The 24321-nt window shown below is 39.4% G+C and overlaps 1 protein-coding gene across 2 annotated transcripts in view; it reads right to left on the bottom strand.

Annotated features, from left to right (window-relative positions):
• LOC150089789 (uncharacterized) overlaps positions 1 to 18772 on the bottom strand; it is a 40425-nt gene extending 21653 nt beyond the window's left edge. The window contains exons 1-4 of one of the 2 annotated variants that reach the window (XM_090368814.1): positions 18668 to 18772; positions 14316 to 14381; positions 3567 to 3628; positions 1367 to 1501 (exon numbers count right to left, since the gene is read on the bottom strand). In XM_090368814.1, coding sequence (XP_090224940.1) covers positions 1367 to 1501; positions 3567 to 3628; positions 14316 to 14381; positions 18668 to 18707 — 303 coding nt within the window. In that variant the 5' untranslated portion in view covers positions 18708 to 18772. Of the gene's footprint in view, positions 1 to 1366; positions 1502 to 3566; positions 3629 to 14315; positions 14397 to 18667 lie in introns of both variants that reach the window. The other variant, XM_090368813.1, reaches the window with a different exon arrangement.
• Between the last annotated feature and the right edge of the window lie 5549 nt (positions 18773 to 24321).

Here is a 24321-nt window from a genome sequence, read left to right as displayed (position 1 = left end):
GTAAATATACAGGGTGTCCAAAAAAAATGTGTACACACTTTATCAGCCCATACCTCAGTAACCGTTTTTCTTTTTTAGTTACAATTTGGTGGTAATAATGGAGAAGGCCAGACTTACATTTGAACAGCGGAAATTTGCGTTGAAGTGGTATTGTAAGTCGGAAAATATCAAAGTTTAGGAGTGAATACCACCCATGCGTCTCAAAAATATATCTAAAATATAATTTCGCGTATTCGTGATAAGTTTGAAGCGGATGTCACTCTGCAAAATATACACAGGCAACGATCAAGAAGACCTCGCACATCCACGAGCCCCACGAGATCACAAAAGGTGCTGGAACTTTTCCGACAAACACTAAGGAAATCTATCGACCAGCTGTTCGCGAAACGGCAATCTACAGTGTGCATAACATTTTAAAGCTTGCAAAATGGAAAATGTACATTCCAAGATTAGTGCAGGCCCTGAACGAAGATGATCCTGATCGTAGGGTTCAATTTTGCGAGTGGTTTTTAAGAAAATCTGCAGAGGACGCTCTGATTGCCAATAAGATCGTTTGGAGTGATGAGGCAACGTTCAAGTTGAATGGTACAATTAATCGCCACAATTGTTCGTACTGGGCAATCGAGAATCCACACGTTTCTGAGAAACAACATGTGAATTTACTGGGCATTACAGTGTAGTGTGGATTATCATCCTTGGGTTTGATTGGACTATTCTTTTTTTTTTTTTTTTATGCAACTGTTACTGGTGCTGTTTACCTCAACTTGCTTCAGGAATCAATATCCCACATATTCGTGAGCTATTTGAGGAAGATGATGAATTTTATTTTCAACACGATGGGGCACCTCCCCATTTTTATCACGATGTTAGGGCTTATCTGGATGAAACTTTCCCAAACAGATGGATTGGACGAAGAGGCAGTATTAAGTTCCCTCCGCGTTCACCAGATCTAACGCCATTGGATTTTTATTTATGGAGTTAACTCAAAGATAAAATTTATATTTCACAAAACCAGCAACAATCGCTGAATTACGTCAAGCTATTGAAGCAAAATGTGCAGCAATATCAAGAGATATCTTAGGTGATGTTTACACTTCAGTTTCTCAACGATGTCAACAATGCTTGGATGAGAATGGAGGACAATTTGAACATTTGCGTTAATGCATATTTTTTTTCACATTTTTTTATTCATTATAAAATTATAAAATTGAATTTATCAAAATAAACATAGAAGCTAATAACAATAAAAGTGTGTGTACATTTTTTGGACACCCTGTATACCCGTTAGTTTGTTTAATAACAGAGAAGCACAAGTTATACAATGGAAAAGCCGTGGAATATATATTCAAGATATCCATAAAATTACCTGGGTAAGGCTGCCACAGTGACAATTAGTCCATATTTGATTGATACATTTGAAGTTGATTATATCATCCAGCGTTAGAGAAGAAGCATCATCTGTAGTGTTTTCCACCATGCAGTTCTTGAAATATTCCGTGAACTTGAATAAAAAAAAGATGATAATCAGTAAACATAATAATGAAGTTTATAATATTATACTGTATTTACGAGAGCATTCATGACCCTCATATAGCGATTATTAGTTGATTTGTATCAGACATATATTTTATACCAGATGACAATGATTATATATCAGAGTTACGGTATGAAAACGTTACTTTTATACAGTAATTCTGGATGGTGTATACCTATTATATATCATATCCAGAGTATACTATGCTCACCGGCCAAAAAAATTAGAATCCTTTATCCAGTATCTAGTAAGGCCACATTTTCCCGAATTACATCTCCGTACGCGTTGTGGCATGGATTCTAGTCGGTGTCTGAGGGAGTCTAGCTCGATTTGACCATCCCTCCATCAGGATATCAGCTGATGTATTGTGATTGGCAGAAAACTGAGAAACGTGATATATCCTATACATTCTCAATTGAGTCCAGATCTGGAGGGCTAAGCGGTCAAGTTGAAACCTTGAGAACGTTCCTCGAGCTATTCAGATGCAGTTCTTGCACACTGGATAGTTGCGTTATAGCTTTTTTGAAAAATTCATCTAAGGAAGCACAGGATAACTTATATGTTTTGAAAGGCATGTCTCAAATAGCATTGCTGAGAATTGAGTGACCAGCATTGAATTTTGAAGGTATCTACAAATACATTGACATTGCTTCATGGTGGAGTTCTCCATAAGTTTTTATGAGCTCGTTCCAGCAGTCACGACTAAGCTTAGTAGACAAGGATATGTGCATGTGACGTTAGAAACTGCGAATTAATCTGTGTTGTGAAATAACATCTCCCTACCTCATAATATGATCCAGTTCAAGTGTTATGCTTGTATTCAATGGTTGCTGGACAAGTGACGAACGTGCTAACTTACAGAAATATTCATGCAGATGAATATTGACTACATTATGCTTAGCATTGCTTTCAAGTAATGATCAAGAATTTTATCTTGAAGAAAACATACAGCATATGTTTTTTTTAGAATTACCATAGAAAGTTATGAAGTTTATGAAAGTTATGAACTTTTCAAGTTTGTATTCTAATATGATATCACCGAAAGTTGGTGACAACTTCGGCATCAACCCGAAGTTGTTTTAATTTGTTGGATCACTACAACGAAGTTACAAGTTAGAGTTTGGGTTCCATTACGCTGATCTTGTTTTGTATCATACTTCTGGATTTCCAATAACAAAAGATCTTATAATCAAATATATAAGAATAATAACGAAGTAAAAAGCATAAAAGAACCTGTGATTGACTATAGATTACCATCCATGAAGTTGTTGTTTGTCGGGGAAAACCGTTTTAGCTAAATTGTCAAAATGTCTGTGTACTTCATGCGTTCTTGTGACCAGTTCCAAAGACCCAGACCCAGAAACTTCAGTTTTAATATTCATTTTGATTTATAATTAGTTAGTTTCATGATTTTTAGGTAATAAAATTACAACTAATGATTTTATTTCCTCTCAAACAGAGAGATCGCTCTCAAACAGATGGTATACACGGTATAGAAAATATGCAAATGAATTTTACAATAACGTTAGTGGTGGCATTGGAAAATTTCTACCCAGAAACTACGCCAAGAAAACTCTCTGCACCAAACAAATTGTGAGTGAAAAATAAATGATTACGACGACCACGAATGAAGGAATCTAAAACGTAAAATACTGAGAATAACAAGAATTAGAGACTGTAAAAATAATCAGTCAAAATGCGTGTTACTCCTCATGCACAATGAATATAATCAGCGTCCTCTCACATCGAGTGGAAAAAGCCTGAGTGCGAATCTCATCAATGGCCTTAGGTATTTTTATGAGATTTTTCGAAATGTGGCTTAATTAGACGCACTAGGTGTTCTTTTTTCTTCTGGAAACCGTTTTTTTTCTCCAGCAAATCGACCAAAATATTTTTGTAGTTATAGACACCGTAAATGTCTCATAGCCTTAGTTGCTGTGGCGCTAAACACACACGAAACCTAACCAATAGTTTGAGAGTCGAGCACAGACTGATAAAATCTTTTAAGCTGATAAAGAAGACATAGACTTACCGTGTTGTTTGAGTTCGCGTCTCTGCATTCCATGTATCGAATATGTTCCGAACGGACTACAGCTTAAAACAAAAGGAAAAAGAGTATTAATGTCAGTGTTCAGAAGTGAGACTACGAAAGAAAGTGGTAAAATGTTCGCTATGAACGCATCCGATTTCAAAATATAGATACAATTCAAAAGTCATGGCAAATTTTTATACTTCCTAATGCGTATACATATGTTTTAGAGAATGTATTAAACAAAGAGTATTAAGCGAAGCAGCTAAACTTATGTTTCTAACAACCCTCGTTATTTAACAAGGGTCGTTCAGAAAGATCATATTTTGAGTACTAAGGAATTAAGATTCTGACTCTAAATTTCACGTACAGTTAACAGTTTTCTTAATCGAATGTTCTTTCTGTAGGCACTTACGAGAATGAGGTCAAATCGGGAAAAAATCTTCTGAAAACACCCTGATGACATTAACTGCTACTAGAGATGTGTGATTTCAACTGAGTGACCACTTGCACAAACCCAATTCACCAAATGCACGCACCCAACTCAAATACTTCGAAATGCTCCCAAAACTGAACTTCTTCGGTACTGTGTTAAAAAATCATTTCCACTCATACGATCTTTAGTAATACTTCTATCGTTTTCAACGGTCCATATCTATACAAGTATAGTATCAAAATCATTAGATCGCTATTTAAAGGTACTTTAAAAAAATCCATGTTTATTCAGGAAGTTGATTAAAGCCAGCAAGCATCTTACATTTGGTTCCTTCCTTATAAAAGCTGATAGCTGTACACTGCCAACAAGCGATTTTTGACAACTTCTTGATTCTGAATTTTCGCTCATACTAGTGATGTTTATGGCAGGCAAGTTAACCTGGCGCCCCTGGCGAAAAAATAAAAAATGTTTTGCAACTGGCGTCAAAAGATAAACGTACGGTATACAAATGCAAATTGTCACGTGGTACGATTATAAGCTCTTTTTTGTCAGATAAACACTGTACGCATTTCTGGGCTTTCTTATTCGATCCAGTAATGGAGAAGACAGGTGATCTTTCCATCTTACCGATATTCAAAAAGGTGTTATTTTTAGATTAGGATTTGTAGGAGCCACAATCGAGAAAACAAAGGAAAGAAGAAACCACTGATGTGTCGAAAGCAACCATTTGAAAAGAATAGAACGAATTGAAACCGAAAGGAGAATGCAGCTCCAAAGGAAGAACTGGTGCAGAATGTTTGTATTCCAGGAATGACACCGCAGGAAGTGAATTGTGAGTGTGCAGCAAATGATTGTAAAATTCAATTTAGGCAAATATCAATTTTAACAGGACTATAACCGGTGGCAGTTGAAGAATCTGGAATTCGGCGGTCGTGTACCCGTACGAATGTCACTTCTTTCAGTAAAAAAAAAAAAAAAAAAAAAAACAATTCGATAGCTTCAACTGGAGTGGTACCATCAATCCGAAGACTGGTCTGTGGAGCAATTAAAACGATCGTGTGGCCTCACGTGTCTCGATTTATACTTTTTTTTTTGCACCAATGGTAGGGTGAAAGAATTTCGTGAACATGACAGAGCCATGCTACAGACTGGCCTGTGTCCACCACTCAAGTAGCTGATCGTAGTATCATGGTATAGGCTAATGTCTGGTGGTACAAATGGGTCCATCATACCGTTAGAAAACCACCAATGAATATCCTTTTCCTTCGGGAGGCCTTACTTGTGAGCCTGTTGAGACCAGAGACGACACCTTCCTGAATGCCCTGTCTGGGCTGAAAAGAAAACCTTGCTTTTTAACGTCTCAACGCTAAAAGACTACCAATTATTCGTTATAAAGGACAGGCGCCCATGAATCGACGTTCAGTTAAATATTTAGGTGTTAGCGTAAATGACTGCAGAATTTTTATACCACATCTAAAGTCCATGAAAGAGCAGGCTAGAAATTACTTCACTATGCATGCTCGCTTTCTCCAACATTGCAGTCTTAAGGGACGCGCCTTTCACCTTCTTTATTCAGCTGTCGTCTTCACAATCTTAACATACGGTGCTGTCGTATTATATCATAATTTGTCCAACATCAGCACTAGGAACATAATCATGCAAATACAACGGTTGATGTTACTTAAATGATTAGGGCCTATAGAAAGACTTCAACAGTAACACTTCAAATATTGACAGCCTGTCAATGACAGGCTTTATTCCTCTGATATCTACATGCGATCTTCCCGGCTTTCCCATGAAATCAGAAAGGACATAGAGGCATCCATTGTGAATACAGAGAACTGGAGGACTGGCGCCATGTAATGCAGTCAAGTAATATCTACCTGCTGGACGTACGTAAACAAGTCTTACTGGTTCTAAAATTAACTACATTTAGTCCGGAAAACAAACTGGGCGCCTTCGTAGCCAGGTGGGCAGGAGTCGCAGTGCTTAGCACACGCTTCCTGATTAGACAGGGGTTCGAGCCTGTGACTACCAAATACGGAGGATGCGGAAGGTCAGGGAATGGCCACCGCATATCCCCAGCCCGGATAAAGGATGAGGGTTGGCGTCAGGAAGGGCATCCGGCGGTAAAAAATTCATGCCAAAACAGTAAAAACGCTGACCTCATATATAATAGGTAAAAGGCGAGGACAAAAAAAAAAAAAAAAGTCCGGAAAGTAAACTATTAGAAACAAAAAAATCGTTTCTAATTTTCAGGAGGCATGCCTCTTGTGGTATCTCCAGAGGCATGCCATACCTGCTGAAAATAAGAGGTACCACCTCTTCACTTCTAATCCTGAAAATAAGACATCTAGACCAGACGTTCCTAAAACCACGCTCGATCGCTGCTTTGCCTGGCACCTGTTCTTCCCTCAGCACCAGACTCAACCACAACTGAGTGAATATCCAACTGGACATCCTCCTCTTGGGAATGACTACAATGAACTGAAATCACCATATTGCTCACTCTTCTTCTAGTTGACTAGGGGATACCCAGATGGGATTTGACGGCTTTTTTGGTGATCGCCCTCTGCTGCACCACCTTGATTATTCTATCTGAAAAAGTTCCAGGACCAGTGAATCGACTCTTCCATATTCAAGTTGAACTGATATCTCAACCCCCAGATAAATAAAATAAATAAATCTTCTGTTTATACTACGGGACGACCACACGGTCAGGGGAGTTCAGAAGACAGAGAGAGAATACAACAAACAGCACTGTATTCAGTAGTCACGGGCTTGAGCCTCGGTCATTCAAGGCACGTGTACTTTTTCACCTTTGCTGGGGACCACTCGGCTACGGCGGCCTGATGATTCCTTTCAACAGGCAGAACTTAAGGAACCTAAAACATGCATACTACTCATGCATTTGCACTTTTTCTTTCCTTCCCTACCCCCACACCCCTTCTCTAAGGACATCTCCATCTTCCACTAAGCACTTTCCTCTGTTTTCTCTGTTTTCGCCTCGGGGTTGCCTTCCGCTCTCTGCCTCCCTACGTGTTCCATGCTTCCATATTTACTATAAAATGTTCCTTTCACCTGGTTTAATTAATTAATTAATTAATATATCTTTATTGCAGGCAGTGATTGGTTACATGATTGCCTGATGCAATAATACCCACAACAGCCACAATGCTAGGGGTTTAACATTAAATAACTTATACAGGAAAAATTACTTAAAATATATATTAGGACATAAAACGTATAATTACATATTTTACATATAAAATTAATATTAACATGTGAAATGAAGACACATGAAAAGCGATGAAAAGAGGATGGCAGTCACTCGGTTGAAGACGAAAGCTGGTCCCTGATGATGCGTCTTCTGTACGATTTGTCCTCTATGAACTTTTTGTAGTCCACATCCATCTCCTGGACATTGTGGAGCATCTCCATGGGCAGGAATCTATCCCCTATTCTGAGCCTCCACGCCACAGACTACAGAGAGGGGAGGGCTCTTAAGGGTTTTGGGAGGATCCTCCAATTGCACTTCTGCCAAAAATTTGGCGTATTGACTTCACCCGCTATCATTTTAATTGACAGAAGCAAGCGGAGGGCAAATATCTGTTTGGAGACTTTTCTGTAATTTAGAAGTTGGGTGATATCTGAAGTAGGTATGAGTGGTGGCAGTTTATGCTTGAAGAGGATCCACCGAAGAAGCCAGTACTCATCAGATGCAATGGTTTTTAGCGTGATTTTTGTTGCCGACGCCCAGATTTCTGACCCTTAGGTGATGGCTGGCTGCAGAAACCGGTATATGTATTGGAGCGTGTACTCAGGCTCTATGACATGAAGGAGGTATTGTTTGGCAAGCCATCTTGCTCTGCAGACCTTGCTGTGAATGTCTGCAATATGGTGTTTGAAACTGAGTTTAGGGTCGAATATAACGCCGAGATCTTTGTGCTTGATGACTGGGTGTTCCGTGGATTTCCAGGTTTAGTTGCGTTGGGTTTGATTTGAGGGAAAATACCATTTGTGCAGAATTTTTTGGATTTATCTTAAGAGAGTACTGTGCCAAGTATGTATTCAGGTTCTTGAGGCTGTTGATAATGTTTCCAGAAACTGAATCAGGTCGGGCGGTCCTGTTGATCCGATAGAGGAGCTTCAAGTCGTCTGCATAACTGATAAATTCTGTTTGCTGACACAGGAATGGGTGGATAGCAGCCGTAAAGAGGAGCCCTGTGAGAACTCCGCCCTGAGGAACACCTACACAAACTTTCCTTGTGAAAGATTTTTTATTCAGTCAAGTGAAGGACCCTGGTCGTAAGTAGCGACTTCAAGAATTCCAGTATATTGCCTTTTATCTGGTATCCATCCTCACAAAGTTGCAGGAGGGGTAGGATGAATGTGCTGTCGAATGCAGACTGGATATCCAGATAAACAATTGCCATCTCTGCCCTATCTTGTAGAGCCCCCAGAATGGTGTTGGTGGTTTGCAATAGGTTTGTAATGGTGGACCTGCGTTTCAAGGCATAGTGAATGTATGGTGATTCACATGGCAGAACCTGGTTAGTTAGGATAGGAAGAAGGCACTTCTCCATGACTTTGAGGAGACATGAGGCTTTCATTATTGGCCTGAATTGTGAAATTGATGTCGCTCCTTGTGTTTTGGGGATTGGTCGGACAATATATTGATTCCAGGCTGTTGGGAAACTTTGCGTTGTGAGGATTCCATTGAAGATACCTAGGAGTGCATCAATGATGAATACACTAACGCTCTTAAGAATGAATTGTGGGACCCCAGCATATCCAGTGAAAGACGTTGGTGGGATATCATTGATGGCCTGGATAAGCTCTCTTTTTGTGATGATGATGGAAGCGAGGACATCTCGCTGACAACTGTTGTGAATGCTCTTAAAGCCTGATGCTGACTTTGGCTTAAATCTTGTGATGTAGTCTAGCCATTTAATTGGATTAAGTTGTTGAGGGAATTCATCATGCCTTGCCTTAAACTGTGCTTTCCCGATCTTGATTGTTTTGTCGATATAGGCTTTAATGGCTTCAGATTTGCTTCTATTGAACTGGGCGCGGGCTCTTGAGTATGCAATTCTGTCTAGTTGGTCTAATTTTGCTTTCCATGTTGCATGTAGTCTTTGTTTATTCCAAAATTTAAGGCTGAGATCTTGGGTCCACCGTGCTTTGCTTCGACAGGAGATTGAAACTGTTTATGACGCTGCAGTTCGAGCAATAGACTGCAGCCAGCAGATAAGAAAGTGCAGCCCGAGCTGTGGATCACATTGGTTTAGGGCTTCCCAAGGAAAAATAGATGCTGCAAAGCAGCATTTCTCTGGATTGAGGAGATAAGGGCTAATCACTGTCTTCTTAACTGGTGCCTGATGTTGCCAGGATGTCCTGAGAATGATTGGAAGAATGAGGCCAACTGGTAGATGGTCTGACATGAAGGCTGTTTCCTGTTGGCTGTCAACGGTGAGGGTGTCTGTTGCAAATATTAGGTCTAACAGGTTAGAGCCTCTGGTAGGGGAAAAAATTCTGGAGGGTCAGACCTACTGATGCCAGATTAGAAGATAACAATTTGTGAAGACTGTGTTGGCCTGAGCTAATATTAAAGTCTCCACACACTAGTAATGTTGCTTTAGGGTGGCATTGATTAATGATCCAGTTGGAGATCTCTTGTAAAGTGTTCTTTACTGTGGGAGGGGGGGATGTAGACTGTGCACACCTCAAGTCTGTGGCCTTGAATGCTGAGTGAGGCTCTTGCAGCTTCAAACAGTTCTGTTTTTAGTGTTGCTGAGCTTGTCAGTGAGAATTTCTTTTTGTGTTTAAGAGAATGCCTACACCACCACCAGTTGTCCGTTCCCTGGAAGCAAAAATGCCCGAGTCTCGTTTCCTTCAGTCTCGCTGTTGCAAGAGTGTAGGCAGCGTAACAGGTGTCCTTATACTGCCCCTGGTGCGGCTCCCAGTGCCGTGGTTGGGAGGTCTCTTCCTGGTGATCGAGCCTCCCGGTAACTAAGTGACCAGTTGAACAACACATTACCTACAAGTACAAAGTATTTTTGTTTACTGCAGCCTCCAGGGTTTCCCCTATTGCCGCAATGATTCTTGTAGGTTTTTTTAAGCCGGCGAGTGTGTGTATGGGGAGGTTTTTGTTTGAGTGTTTGTTTTGTTGAGTGTTGTATGCCGGCACCTGGAGACTTTGCAGCCAGGAGGCAAGAACAGATATATCTTGCGTCCTGACTCCCGTCCCTAGCCACGTGGAGGCGCTCCAGGGAGTCTGGTTTTCACAAAAGGAGGTTCTTGAACCTCTATATGTTTATACAATAATATTAAAATAGAGATAAATATAGCAATAAAAGAGTAAATCATCAAGTGTGGATAGAGTTGGTTTAGTTGAGTGGGGATCAATTAATGGAGTGAATGTTTCTAGTGTGTTTTACATACAATATGGTAATAATTTAAAATAAGTTAAGTTTCGTCAGGAGATTAAAACATAGCGTGTGGATGAATTTAGATTTAGTTAAGGGGAGCAGTAAAGTAGTGGGTGTTTCTAGTGAGTTTAGCATGTTCAATGTTTAGGTTGTCCAATGATCTATACCAAATATTGGCCCTTGTAGGGGCCCATCCTGCCAGAAGAGGGCACGGCGTAACAATCAATTCCATGCACCTGCGGCAGCCACGACGGAGCCGCGGCGACAGACACAAACCAGTGCACCACAACCGCGGCACCCCCGGAGCCACAGCAAACTTGAACAAAAGTGAACACTTCTAAGTTAGTAATTACTACAATTTTACAGTTGACAATATAAATACTTGGCAAAACAGCCACTGTCGCAACAACACTACGGCCGAAGACACAACCAGTGTCCTTAACCACAGCGCTACCGCAACAGCAACTTAACAGTTCTAAGGTAGTTAAGAATATCTTATAATTATCATAGCTATACAGTTCACAGTTATCTTTGCTCGTCCTACAGGGTTTAATTTCATCTTGAGGGGAAGCACCGCATTCAAGACACACATTCTTGCAGGGCTCAATCCTGTCCTAGAGTGTGTGGAGATGAGTTCATTGTGTGTTTTGCGAGTAGAAGGACGGACAAGCCAGTCGTGGCAGGGTCAGTTCGGGAAACATGATTATTGCCAGTGGCTTCGACCCAGTCCTGTAGGGCTATAACCAAGTGAAATTCTCGATTGCTCAGCTTCTCGTAGATCTCGGTCCTGTCCTATGAAGGTAGGGTCCTCACTAATAAATAAAAAAAAAAAAAAAAAAAACGCACATACTGAAGACACTATGTGGCCTATGACATCGACCCAGTTCTTTAGGGCATGTTCAGTGTTAGTCACTAATTTCAAGGAAGCTACATCACAGTTATGTGTGCTCCGCTGCTCCTAAGCTGTGGGATGTCTTGTTCTTGAGTCCTTACTTTTGCTTCTTATTCAGTTCAGTATAATTGTGCTTCCGTTCTGCGTTACTTCCTATTTTCTTGTTCTGTTGAGTCCCTTCCACTTCATTCCTTCTTTTCATTTTCCCATTTACCTACTGTCTCTCTGTGCTTCCTGCTGGAGGGCCGCCCTTCGCCTGAATAATTTTCCTGCAAAAACTGAAAGAAGTTTGAGCGATTCTGCCCCAGCTATCAGTTGTGGGAATTCTCCAGCGTTAGTTACGTTAGTCCCCAATAGCAGGGGATGTCTCAGATCTGTGTAGAGGTAACAGTCAAGTATGAGGTGTTTCACTGTTTCTTCTTCGCCGCATTGACAAAGGGGGGAGAGAGTTAGGCCTAATTTGTGGAGTTTGGAGTTGAGACTACCATGTCCTGTGATTAGAAAAGTAGTATGCATGCTTGGTGTCCACCAGTTCCTGGATTTGTCTCGCAGATATATTTGTGGGAAGAAGGTGAAGGTGTCTCTTCCCTTAGTTGTTGTTTGCCAGATATCCTGCCATTTTGTGCCTATGTCCCTATAAATTCTTGCTTTGTTTTCTTTTATACTTTGGTTGGTGTCGTTGGCAATTCATAACAGCGTAGCCTGTATGCCTAGCCGTTGGTTGTGTGCCAGGTAGTGGTAGATTACATCAAAGTATACGGGTGGTCTCCCGCACAGTACCTGGAGGGCCTCAGTAGAAATTGTCCTGCATGCTCTGCAGGTTGCCAGGAGAAAGACTCTTTGTGACTGCAATAAGTATTTTTTGCAAGCCGAGTTCAGTGCTCTGTAACCCCAGGCCCCGGCTCCATAGCAGACAATGGGAATGTACAAGCAGGAGTAGTATAGGCTTAGTGTGGAGGATTTAATTCCCCATATGGCTTTTGTGATGTTAATGAGCCATCCTGCTATTTTCCTGATTGATTTGACGATATGCCTGATGTGTGGCAGAAAGGATAGCTTGTCATCTATCCAGATGCCCAGGTATTTATGCTGACGCACTAGTTCAATTCTTTGACCTTCTAATTTAATATTTGGTGGTCTATTGAGGTCGAGGTGGCCTTTGAGAAGGATTTGCTTGGTCTTTGGTATTGATATTATCAACTTATGCGTATTGCTCCATGTGTAAAGTTCCTGCAGGATTGTGTTTGTTTTATCCTCGAGTTCCTTGCGTGAGTTTCCTGGGATTACCAGGGCGAGATCGTCCGCGTATGCGATGGGTATAATCTCTCCATGTGGTAGTTTTAGCCACCCGTCCAGCACCATATTCCAGCACAGGGGTCCCAGGACCGAACCCTGCGGGCATCCTCTTGTTATCTTTCGCATAACTGAGCAACAGCCCGAGGAGACTACTGCGCGCCGGTCTTGAAAGTAACTGTCCATAAGCTTGTAGATTGGAGCTGATACCCCAGCCTCTCGGAACCTCGCAAGGGCACTCGGCCACCATAGTGTATCGAATGCCCCTTTGAAGTCCACGAAGAGGCCGAGGACATATTTGTGGTTATAATTTTTAATTGTTGTTAGCATAAGGTTAATTGCATCTGTGGTGCACTTGTGTGGAGTGAAGCCTAGTTGCCCGTTTGAATTTAGTGCCTTTGAGTTATAGTAGTTTCTGCAACGACTGGTTTGTCCTCTTGAATAGCACAGTTAGTGGATCACCATCCTCCCCACACCGGGCTGAAAAGACCTGAGTTCGAGTCCCGCCGATGAAGGGAGGAATTTTATGGGCGTGTTTCGCAACGTGGCTGAGTTAGTCAGTCTCACGAGAAGGTAGCATGGCTTTTCCTCCAGGAAACTCGGGTTTTTCGTACAGCCATGCGGAAGGTGAGGGAATGGCCACCGCATGACTGTACGAAAAGCCTGCCTTCTGATAAATCGCTAACGCTGCTAAATTACTAAATTACATAGATTACTTAACGCGGATTTATGGGAAACTTCAGGAACCACCGAACACACTATGACCTTCTGCAGTATCGGCCCAACTTCTGGTTGCCACTACCAGAGTGCAATGGATTCTTTCAAGATGATGTATGTATGTATTTGTGTAAAGAGGTACCTGGAACGGTAGTTCATTCAAGATGATAGTGTATAGTACAGTGTATAGTGTGTTCCTGTCTAACGGCACCAGGAGTTCCCCCATCTCCGCGTTGCTTTCATTGTAGGTGTAACAGTTCACTGTAAAAGGCCAGAGATTTAAAAGTGTATGGATTTTGTATGAGTGTAGTGTTGTGTATTGTTGTTCTTCTGGATATTTAGCCGCTAGACCCTGCTGGGACCCAACGTTGTCCACACTATGCCTCGTGGAGGCAGACCAGGTACACTAGTATTGAAATACAGTGCATTCCGGTTATTTGGGCCACCGGTTAATCAGGGCAGCCATTTATTTGGGGCAAATCTTAAAAAAAACAGAACCCAATAGAGAAAATAATAACGCAACTCTCAACCGTAATTCTAATTGTATCTGAATGGTTCGTTCAAGGAACATTCCCGAGATTTCCAGCATCTACTTTGGCCGCTGAATTCTCCAGAACTCAGTGCAATTGTAAATGTCTGGGATATGTTAGAAAGGGCATTTCTGTTTGCAGTTTATGACCGGCGACATTATAGCAGCTGGCAAATATCCTGATGGAAGAATGGTGAAATATATCTTAGACTATACAATCATTTAGTAACATTCTAATTATTTTATCTTTTAACAAACCTTATTTTACCTTTCAGCAATATTTGCGATTAATAATATAAAATTAGAATATTTTCGCATGCCTTTAAAAACATACACTGCTGTATTTTTTGCAAATATAATGAATTAAAAATGAATTATTTTTAAAGGGAAAAATGGAAAAACGATATTAAGAAAATTCCGTTAAAAGCATGGTCTTTTACAAAGTCATACTTACCACAATGATGGCAGAAAGTCAATACTTGAAAATCGTTTGGTGTTGACAATACACCTTGCAAGAGCACTAGAAGAATGTAAGCTATTCAATTGAATAAAACTAATTTCAATCATTTTTTTCAGTAAAATTACAGCATTGCTGATTACTTATTCCACATTTTAAGAGGAATAATAATTTTTGATAATTAGGAATTAATAAACAAATATGTTTCAGACCGCATATGCGTACAAAATAAGTATTTGTTATGAACTGATATAATAATTAGCAGAGGATTTTATTCAATTTTATATAATTGTCATAATGTTAAAACACATGCCTTATTTTCTATAATTAACGCATGTAAAATGAATATTGAAAATATTGAAACTCCTACCCATAGTTATGACGAGTATACGATACTTCATGATTATAGGTATCAATGAAGATCATATATCCATATGTTTAGAGAAGTATCTTTGTAATGCATTCTGATAAATCGCATTTGGTGAACACCAGGGATAATAATAAAATAATTCGTTTCATATATGGATGGCAGTATGTAGAGTGTGGTGTTTCTACTCAACGAATGTTACCGCATTTTGTTGTTTAGAACAATTGTCATGCAAGTGTTTTAATCCATAAACACCTGCATGCCGATTGTTCAAATCCATAGATGGCGTAATGTCGAGGATACTCAAATTTACCGTTTATTCTCACTTTATGCCCTGCTCAAATGAGAGGGTTTTTGAAGAGCTTGCTTCAGTTTATCAGCTTTTTAATCTATAAATAATGAATAAGTTTATGTAGAAATGTGAAATTGAATGATATCAGCGTTGAATCCATTTTATGATGTGAGATGCGTGTTTCTATTTGTTTATTTTATTAAGTTAAATAATAAAATAAACAAATAAAGTAGATATGCGAAATACTTGTAACACTTTCGTTTTTTAATTAAAATTCAGTAAGAAATAAGTAAGGTATTACAATAAATAGAGTGAATATTATCTTGAAGTATCTTGTAGTGATGTGAAAGAATTACTTATATATATATTATTAATTAATTAATTAATTAATACATTTTCACTTCTGTTAAATACAGAAATTGAAACTTCAACTGATTTACAAAAAAATAAAATAAAATACACTGGCGCCTAAAATGCAACGCACTGTGTACGTTTACAAATTATTTAATGTACTCAGTTAACGCACTGTGTACGTTAAATAATCTGTTTGTTTATTTCTATCAGCTTAATCAATAATGATTTGCCAACTGTTTTTTGTAATTGGTTATCCAGTTTTCTCTCTGATCGCTCACGAGGGTGATGGTAGATGGCTCTCAGTCTTCTAACTTCTCCACTAATGTCGGTGTCCTCCAAGGTTCAGTTCTTTCGCCTACTCTTTTCCTCTTGTGTATTAATGACCTTCTACCATTGACTGGAAATCCTATCCATAGTTTTGCCGATGATAGCACATTGCATTCCACTTTCCATTTTTGAGAAATCTTCCCCTCTCAATCAGCTTCAACTTCTCGAAAATCTGCTACCAATTCCTTAAATGCCGATCTTCAAGTAATTCTCCAGTGGGGCAAAGACAACTTAGTTGATTTCAATCCTTCTAAAACTCAGTCTTGTTTTATATCTCGAAAAAAGGATTCTTCTGCTCCTATGCTTATCTTTAGTGACACTCCGATTTCTAGGCAAAATGATATATCTCTTTTGGGGATTACCCTGACTTCTAATCTCTCTTGCCACAAGCACATTACAAATATTGCTTCCTCTACATCTAAAAAACTGGGTTTTCTCTTTCGCTCTCGGCGTTACTTTTCTTCCAAACAGCTGCTCACTCTGTACAAATCGCAAATCCGCCCTACCATGGAACATTGTTTCCACAACCGGGGCTGTGTACCCCCAAACCTCTCATGCTTCTTGATTCGATTCAGAAGAGGGCAGTTAGGTTAATTAATGATTCATCTCTAACTGAGTCTCTCCAATCTCTGTCTCATAGACGTACTGTTTCTGCTGCATGCCTCTTCTACAGATACTTCCATGGGCACTGTTCTTCTGAATTGGCTTCTATAATTTCCGCTCTCTCTTTCAAAACAGTCCGAACACGTGCAGCCACCAGCCAACATCCATTTACTGTCCAACTTCAAACTCACAGAAGTAACTTTTCATCTTCCTCGTTTATTGATTCAACTTCCGTTTTCTGGAACAACCTTCCTTCACACGTATTTCCTGAAAATTACAGTCTACAGAAGTTCAAGTCCAATGTCAACAAATATTTTCTTTTGTCTTCTCGACCTCCAACCCAAGCACGATACTAAGTACTGTAGGGTGTAATATCTCTCGTGCTTGGGGTTTGCATAAAAAAAAAAAAAAATTAACACTATTCAAATATAGCAATATTTGTATCATATCAAAGCTGAGAATTGAGATCTGAAACAAGAGCAGTACATTTCTATAGACAGATGGTTTTAACTCTGATAAACTGTGGTGCTCTTCTTGTATTTGAAGACTATATGAACAATATTTATTTTCTGTTTCATTATAAACAATTTTCTCTAGCCACATCATATTCAAAATTCAAATTATTATTTTAGGGCTACCCATAATTTCTTACATATGCCCGTATATGTATTATGTCTGTAAATTTCGTGTGTTCTCTGGTCGATTTGCCTGTTTTTCTGGACGAATAAACCCCTGTTTCTGGGGGTGGGGACTTTGCTATCCAGAAATAAAATTTCTGAATGCGTCAAAATCTTCTTGGGTGAGGGCCTTTAGCCCAAAGATTTCCCAGTGGATGCGCCTGATGCTCAAATAATTAATATGTGTAATCATTCCGTATTCAAATGTGACAATGAATATCGAACTCTGTGAAACTGGCGTAGCCGAGTGGTCAGGAGCGATAATGCATACCACGCGTTCCTTGAATGGATCGGGGTTCAAAAACTGTACTGACTTGGTTGTCGTGCCGGTGTATAAACAGAAAATTTTAAACTCGCAATATTTGATTACAGTGGCGGCTCATGAGTCTGATGTTTTGGAGTGCTGCGTCTTAAAGTTACATTAAATTGCCTTGGTTATAAGACTGTATGTCTACATGTCTTAATAAGCAAGTCGAAAATAGATTAATGACTTTTTCATTTAAGTTTGGTGCACTGTTGACCAAACTATTCTCTATTGAAAGCATTGCTTGAGCATTTAACTTTTCCTTATTTATAGTGCTCCTTAAAAAATGTTTTTATTCTTTTTAAGGTCGAATGGCAGCGTTCGGGCTCTGAAGCAGTCATCGGAATGATCAAAAGAACTTTTATGAGTTTTGTAAGTCCACCAAGAACTTCAGCTAGACTGTTTCTGAGATCAATTTCAGTCAGTCAGAAAATCTGCAGTAATTGTGTAGATCATGTCTGCTATAGAAAACTTATAATTCCTTAAGAAGTTTTTCTCTTTCAATCATGGGACATGCCTCAGTAGTCTCCCGTACCTCTTCCATGGGCATTTTCGTACGTAAAATAACAAAGTTCTCCTTGTTAAACAATTTAGCAGCAATTAATTGCGTTGTAAAAGAATATCTATCACCTATGTCAACACTTATATAGTCGCATACTTCCTTTCCTTCAATCATGAGAGTTTTTGAAGGATTTTCACAGTAGATTGAATTTCTGATTTTTAGAATGGCATTCTTAAAGTTTCCTATGTATTAATGTATTTTAACTGCAGATTAATGCGGTTTATTATTTTAGATAATACCTTACGATTCTTGGTAACTTTTCTGTTATGTTTGAAGATCGAAAGGGACAGTAACTCTTCAACTCACATCACTCAAAAACTCATAAATTCCTCCAATAGGTAACGCTTCCTCAGTAGAGAAGACTGTTGTTACCCATTCTCGGAAACTCCGTGACTATCAGGTCCCCCCCCCCCGGCGACCGTTTCAAGGCTATTGGCCTATCATCAGTGGGAGGGCAGGTACCCAGGTAATACAACAAGCCACCAGAGTTGCGAAGTTATATCCACGTTATGAGAGATGCCAAAAAGGTGTGGTGCTAATGTATTTGGAAAATTAATTATTTGAAGATTAATTAAGAGAATTAATTATTTAATTATTTGATGTAATGCAATAGTAGCTATCTCGTTGTGAAGGCAACCACATTATGAGATACAATTAAAACGATGCCCTCTACGCTACATACGTAGTTCAAATATATGGGTTAACTATGGTGTATTTACACCGATACTATATAGTTAATTACCCTTGTGCATTTAATTTTCCAAATACAATAAATATAATATATAAAAATAATAAACGTTAAAATAATACAGCAACGGTAAGTTTTAGCAACTTTTAAAATACAGAACTTGATTTATACTCACGTAAATGAGAGTAAAACGCAAATGTTGTGAAATCGTACATGTCAGAAAGTCAGACTGCAAAGTAGCCACTAAAACAAAGGACAAGGAAAGCAACTCGATGTTCTTCGTTTCTTCCGAAAGATTAATAAAGCACTACCAAAGTTTCAGTGTCTGAATATAAATGAAAATGTGGAAAACACTCTTTTACTAGGCTATGCGATTTGATTGGTGAAGATCGACAACTCCGCATGTGCGTAGATTAAATTACATCTACGCACAATGCCACGACGACCCACAGCTCCGTTGTGCGTAGATGTAATTTCAATGTTAAACCACACAAAAGCGGTAGTTGTAAAGCTGTATATCGCACCCTCTCAAGTGGAGTTCCTGTTTTACAGCTCTCAAACTATTGTATGAAATATTATATGCAAATATGTCTGCAATCAAAGAGCTAAAAAAATGAGAAACTTCTGAGGTATATTTTTTATCAGAATATAATTGTGAATCTTGAGCAATACATTTCATTGTATTGTGAATGTTTGTAGTGGTAGCAGCATATGGTTTAAAGTAAATAACTATTTCCAATTTATTTACCTATACGTTGATCAGGTGATTCTGAAATCTCTTTTGCTATTGTTATGTAACGGACTTATGAGTCATAAATCCCTTCGATACTTAAGCTGTATAAGTTTTTTTAGTGAAGGTTAATTGAAATTAATTTTGATAATTGTTACAACGTACAGTAGGGTAAGTGTGAGAGGGTTACTATGAATAGTTCTATTTTAAATTTTATAGAAGAATAAGTTGAATTCCAATGGGTCCTGACAAGACAGAATTCAATATGGCCGTCGTCTTGCACGTGCATTTGCGATTTTGTTTGAAATTGCTACTGGAAATTGAACAGTCCTAAAATGTGATTATTTGACCTAGTAAATATGAAATATTTATTGGTCTGTGGTCAAATTCTTTCTGATCATTTTTTATCTCACGCGTTTTGTTCTGACGTATGCATTTCGAAACTTCCACATCACTAACGCAGTCTGAGCCATGGACTCGTAATCAAACATAATGTAATAAAATAATATAAGAAAGTAGGCAGGAAAAATAACTTTAAATTTAATAGGTATTAATGAACACCTGGGGTGCATTGGAATACAGTATGCACAATATCTCTAAATGAAGAAGAGCGACAAAAATGCATTTCTGTTGGTATTATGGTTTCAACCATACTGGAATTACAGAAAGGGTAATTCATACTTACTAGCTTGTGAAAGCTAGTGTGACCTGTGAAAACAAGATATCCCTCCTATTCTTCATTCACAATTACTTGTGAAAAACAGGATGAACTAAAAGTGCTAGATACCAGCACCTGGCCGCCAGGAACTCTAGTAAAAATGTACAAAGAACGGACATCTTCCGCATCCTACCGCACAAGATCGACAATAATACAGGGATAGCAACTAATGTCAGCCTCATGCCAACCTGTCTCAATAACTCCCCTTAAATGCTTCTACCAAAATGTACGCAGTATCAGCAATAAACTACACCCCCTACAAACCATCATGTTACTAGCTGAATATCAGTTCATCTGCTTGACAGAAACCTGGTTATCTCACGGAAGGCAACTGGATGTCATAGATCAGCCTCTTGATTACCTCAGCCTCCATAATTCCAGGGATAGCAGACGCGGTGGAGGGGTTGTGTTACTGTACTCATCCAGTTTCAAGCAGTCCAGATTTCAGGTGACCAAATCAGATAAATTCGAAGCCCTATGTGCCACATTAAGAAAGGATACCATACAACTACAAATTTGTCTTGTATATCTACCCCCTGACCACACAGAAGATTCACGAAATGAACTGATAGCATGGATAGCAGCCAACTTAGTCCCCAACATCCCCACCTTCATTATAGGCGATTTCAACATGCCTACGCCTAGACATGATGAGGCCACTGAGGATCTCATATCAGCCATTGGCACGTTTAGTTTATTTCACCAAACCACACCTCCTACCAGGGGAAACCAGATGCTGGATCTATTATTCCACAATCTTCCACACCTAGGTCTGACCACTGAACACCACAGCTTCCCCTCCGATCACTCTCCCATCACGTTTGAGTTTAACGTCACTGTAAACTCAAACACTGATGAAACTCTCAGGAACCAGAAGATTACCAAAACAGTATTCTCCATCAAATATTTAAACCCAGAGATCATCCTTGCGCGTCTCATAGAAATAAACTGGAAGGATCTACAGCAGGAATCAATAGACACTGCTACATCTAACCTGGCTAACCAGATGCTTGAAATTGCCTCCCAAGGAGCTTCCAAACAATTAAAACTCTCTGATAGATCCAATACATGGTTCAATGCCGAAGTCCAAATAGCATTCAAGAGGAAACAAAAAGCATTCAGAATATGGAAAAAGTACCATAACTCAGCTGACTACCAGATGTACAAGAAAAAGCGGGCAACCTTCCTCAAATGTAAACGAAATACAATCCGGCAGCTGGCACTCAACAGAATAAACCGCTCGAAACGTATTACATCCAAATGCAACAAAGATTTCCATATCGATGAGAAGGTATTTCAGGAATGGGTATCTTCGACTTTCCACGAGTTACCATTAGACCCAAAAACCCCAAACCTAAGTGATTTCATCATGCACTCCAGACAGCCCCTTTCAACTATAACGCTAACAAAACAACAACTTATAAATACGATCAATAGACTTCCTAATAAATCTACAATTGGTCCTGACGGCTTCCCTCTCTTCATGGTTAAAGTGTGTAGTGCCTTCATTGTGGAGCCCCTTCTTGTAATTTTTAACCGCATATTGAAGTCCGGATCAATCCCGACAATGTGGAATCACTACAGGGTACAACCCATACCCAAAAGAAGAAACCCAAAGGAACCTAAGGACTTGAGACCGATCTCAGTGGGTTGCTCTCTATTAAAAGTGTTTGAGAAAGCTATCTTATCAGCACTGATCGCCCAATGCTTCTCTCATAGACCGAAACATCTGCACACCGTGATCCCCAAAAGATCTACATATACAAACCTACTGGATACCCTATTTAAAATTCAAACTGCTCTCAACAGTAAATCTCAGCTAGACGTCATCTTCCTGGATATTTCATCTGCTTATGATAAGCTCTCAATTCCCGCTCTCATCAACATTCTGGAAAAGTACTTTGGCATTACTGGAAGCCTGCTAAAAACCATCAACCACATCCTTACACCAAGACAACTCATCATCAGCTATAAATCCTTCCAACAGGAGTGCAGTATAACGAGAGGAGTACCACAGGGAGGTGTCCTATCTTGTGTACTGTTCGCCGCTGCCCTTGAACCCTTCCTCGCAAGGTATACTGATTTCTCATCGTATGCAGACGACCTCAAATTATACATAACGTCTAAAGAAGCTGAACAAACTCACCTGACCAATCAGCGAGTCTCCGTCCTGATCGACAGCCTTGTAGCATATCTACTGCAAATAGGTCTGGAAATAAATGCATCAAAGTCAGCTCAACTTACCTTTACAAAAAAGAGAATAAAAAATGACATCACAGCCTATCACAACGGAGTGCAGATAAGGAAAGTGAAGTCTCACACCGACCTCGGCTTGACTTGGGACGAGGGCCTCACTTTTCAGACCCACTTCTCGACCATGAAAACTAAGACTTTCTCGGCGATGTGGGCAATTCGACAAGAGCTGACGGGGTTACTGAACGTAGATGTAGTCGGAGGATACGTTCAGCGGTGCCTACAACCTATCGCACTGTATGCATCACCAATCTGGTCTTCTGCCCCGACGTCGTACATAAATAGATTCCTCGCAGTCGAGTACTGGGTAATGCGATGGATGAACAGGGTCACGGGCAATGCTTTCACCATCTCCAGGGCTGTGTTATATACCAACTTAAATATGACTCCCTGGAGAGTTCACATTGCATCCAGGAATATTCTTCTTCTTTCTCAGATGCTTACCGGTGTGATTGACGCCCCCAGTCTTCGAGGACTTATCTCTACTCCACGTGCTGGACGCAGTAATGACAGTCCCTACTTACCTTTGCATTCTAAACTATCCAACCTGTGCTGTCTGAAGAACTTCTTCCCAAACAACGCAGTGAACCTTTTCAACTCATTGACAATAGACCCTGTGATATACTCCGAAAGCAAGCAGTACAGAGTGAAGAGCATCTCAGAAGCGCACAGCTTACTTCAACTATAATCTTGACAATGAGTGAACTTGTAAACAATATTGTAAATATACGCACTTGTGTAAATTATTGTAAATAATTGTATTCGTGCATTTTTGTACACTCTTCTTACATTGTATATAATTGCAATTCTTGCATTTTGTACACCCTTCTAGCCGGTCGGCTGTGTATAAGGGGTGAAAGCAAACACTTGCTATTTTTTTTTTTAATAAACGGATTTTAATAATAATAATAGCTTCTGAGTTACAACCACTAAAAATCCCTGAGGCGAATTGACACTCTGTGTACACTAAAATGACTAAAGATTGAAATAGAAACTAAAGATAAGATTTATGACTAATGAACTACATTACAAATACGATTCTTTACAAATGTGGGAAGGTTACAGTTATCGGAGATATTAACTGAGCCAATCTTAATTAATAACGAATTTCGTCATCATTTCATTTTAAATATCTTCCGTGTAGAATTAAATTTGAAAAAAGTGTCCACCGATTCCAGTCTACTCTATCACAAATAATTCACTGTTTAATGTTATCAAATTTAACAGATTTCAATTTAAAAAAAAAAAAATACCTCTCGACCACCACGCTAGACAATTTATTCCTTTTCCCATATAATTTTCTTCGAAATCATTATATCATTTAATTTACTGTAATCTAAGTTTTTTTGTTCAATGTTCCCTCGTGGTTCAAACGTCTTTCTACTGGGAAGATTGCTGCAAGTTATCCCTTGAACTCATCTGCCATTTCTGCTGGGTTTTCTGTGATTCTTCCACATCTGTTAAGTAAGACGGCATACCTGATCCATTCTCTTGTTTTTTGTATTGACGTACGAAAAGATCTTTGTCTCCATTTTTACTGAAACTTAACTTTATTGTGATTGTCTTCCCCACATGATTGGTTTCACAGTGATAACTGTTCTCAGTGGCACTTCGACTTTACTATTAACTCAAAATTTTGAATTATGCAAGTTTACAGTAATTAGGTATTTTCCGTGATGACACTGGTCGTTAGATTTAACGTTAGATTTAGAGTGGTTTAAGTCCGAATCCCATCATAAACAGACTATTTCCAATGCGTTTCAGTTGATCAACTAGCATGGCATAGAACTGTCAGCGATACAGAATCAGTAACTGCAAAGATGAAAACAAGGCACGTTCCGGGGACAAATTTCCCTCTCACAGTAATCGAAGATATGTGGAATAACAGCTTCGACAGCACGTGCTCTCTTCTTGACGAACAAATCCTGATTAGTTCACAATATCCGCTTGAATGCGGACTGCTGAGAATAAAATCGAGTATACGAGTTAATCGTGTATACACCGATGAGCCAAAACATTAGGACGAGAGGGTCGTTATGCAAATCTAAGCAACTGTAGGTGAACCACGGCGCATGCGCGGGTCGGGACACGGTATAAAAACCGCCTGGTACTGAGCTCCGCTAATCAG

The sequence above is a fragment of the Mastigoproctus giganteus genome, chromosome 2 (assembly GCF_048544385.1).
Source record: "Mastigoproctus giganteus isolate SK-2022 chromosome 2, ASM4854438v1, whole genome shotgun sequence".
NCBI lineage: Eukaryota > Metazoa > Arthropoda > Arachnida > Uropygi > Thelyphonidae > Mastigoproctus > Mastigoproctus giganteus.
The sequence above is the reverse complement of the archived record's forward strand: the minus strand, read 5'-3'. Positions and strand labels throughout refer to the sequence as shown.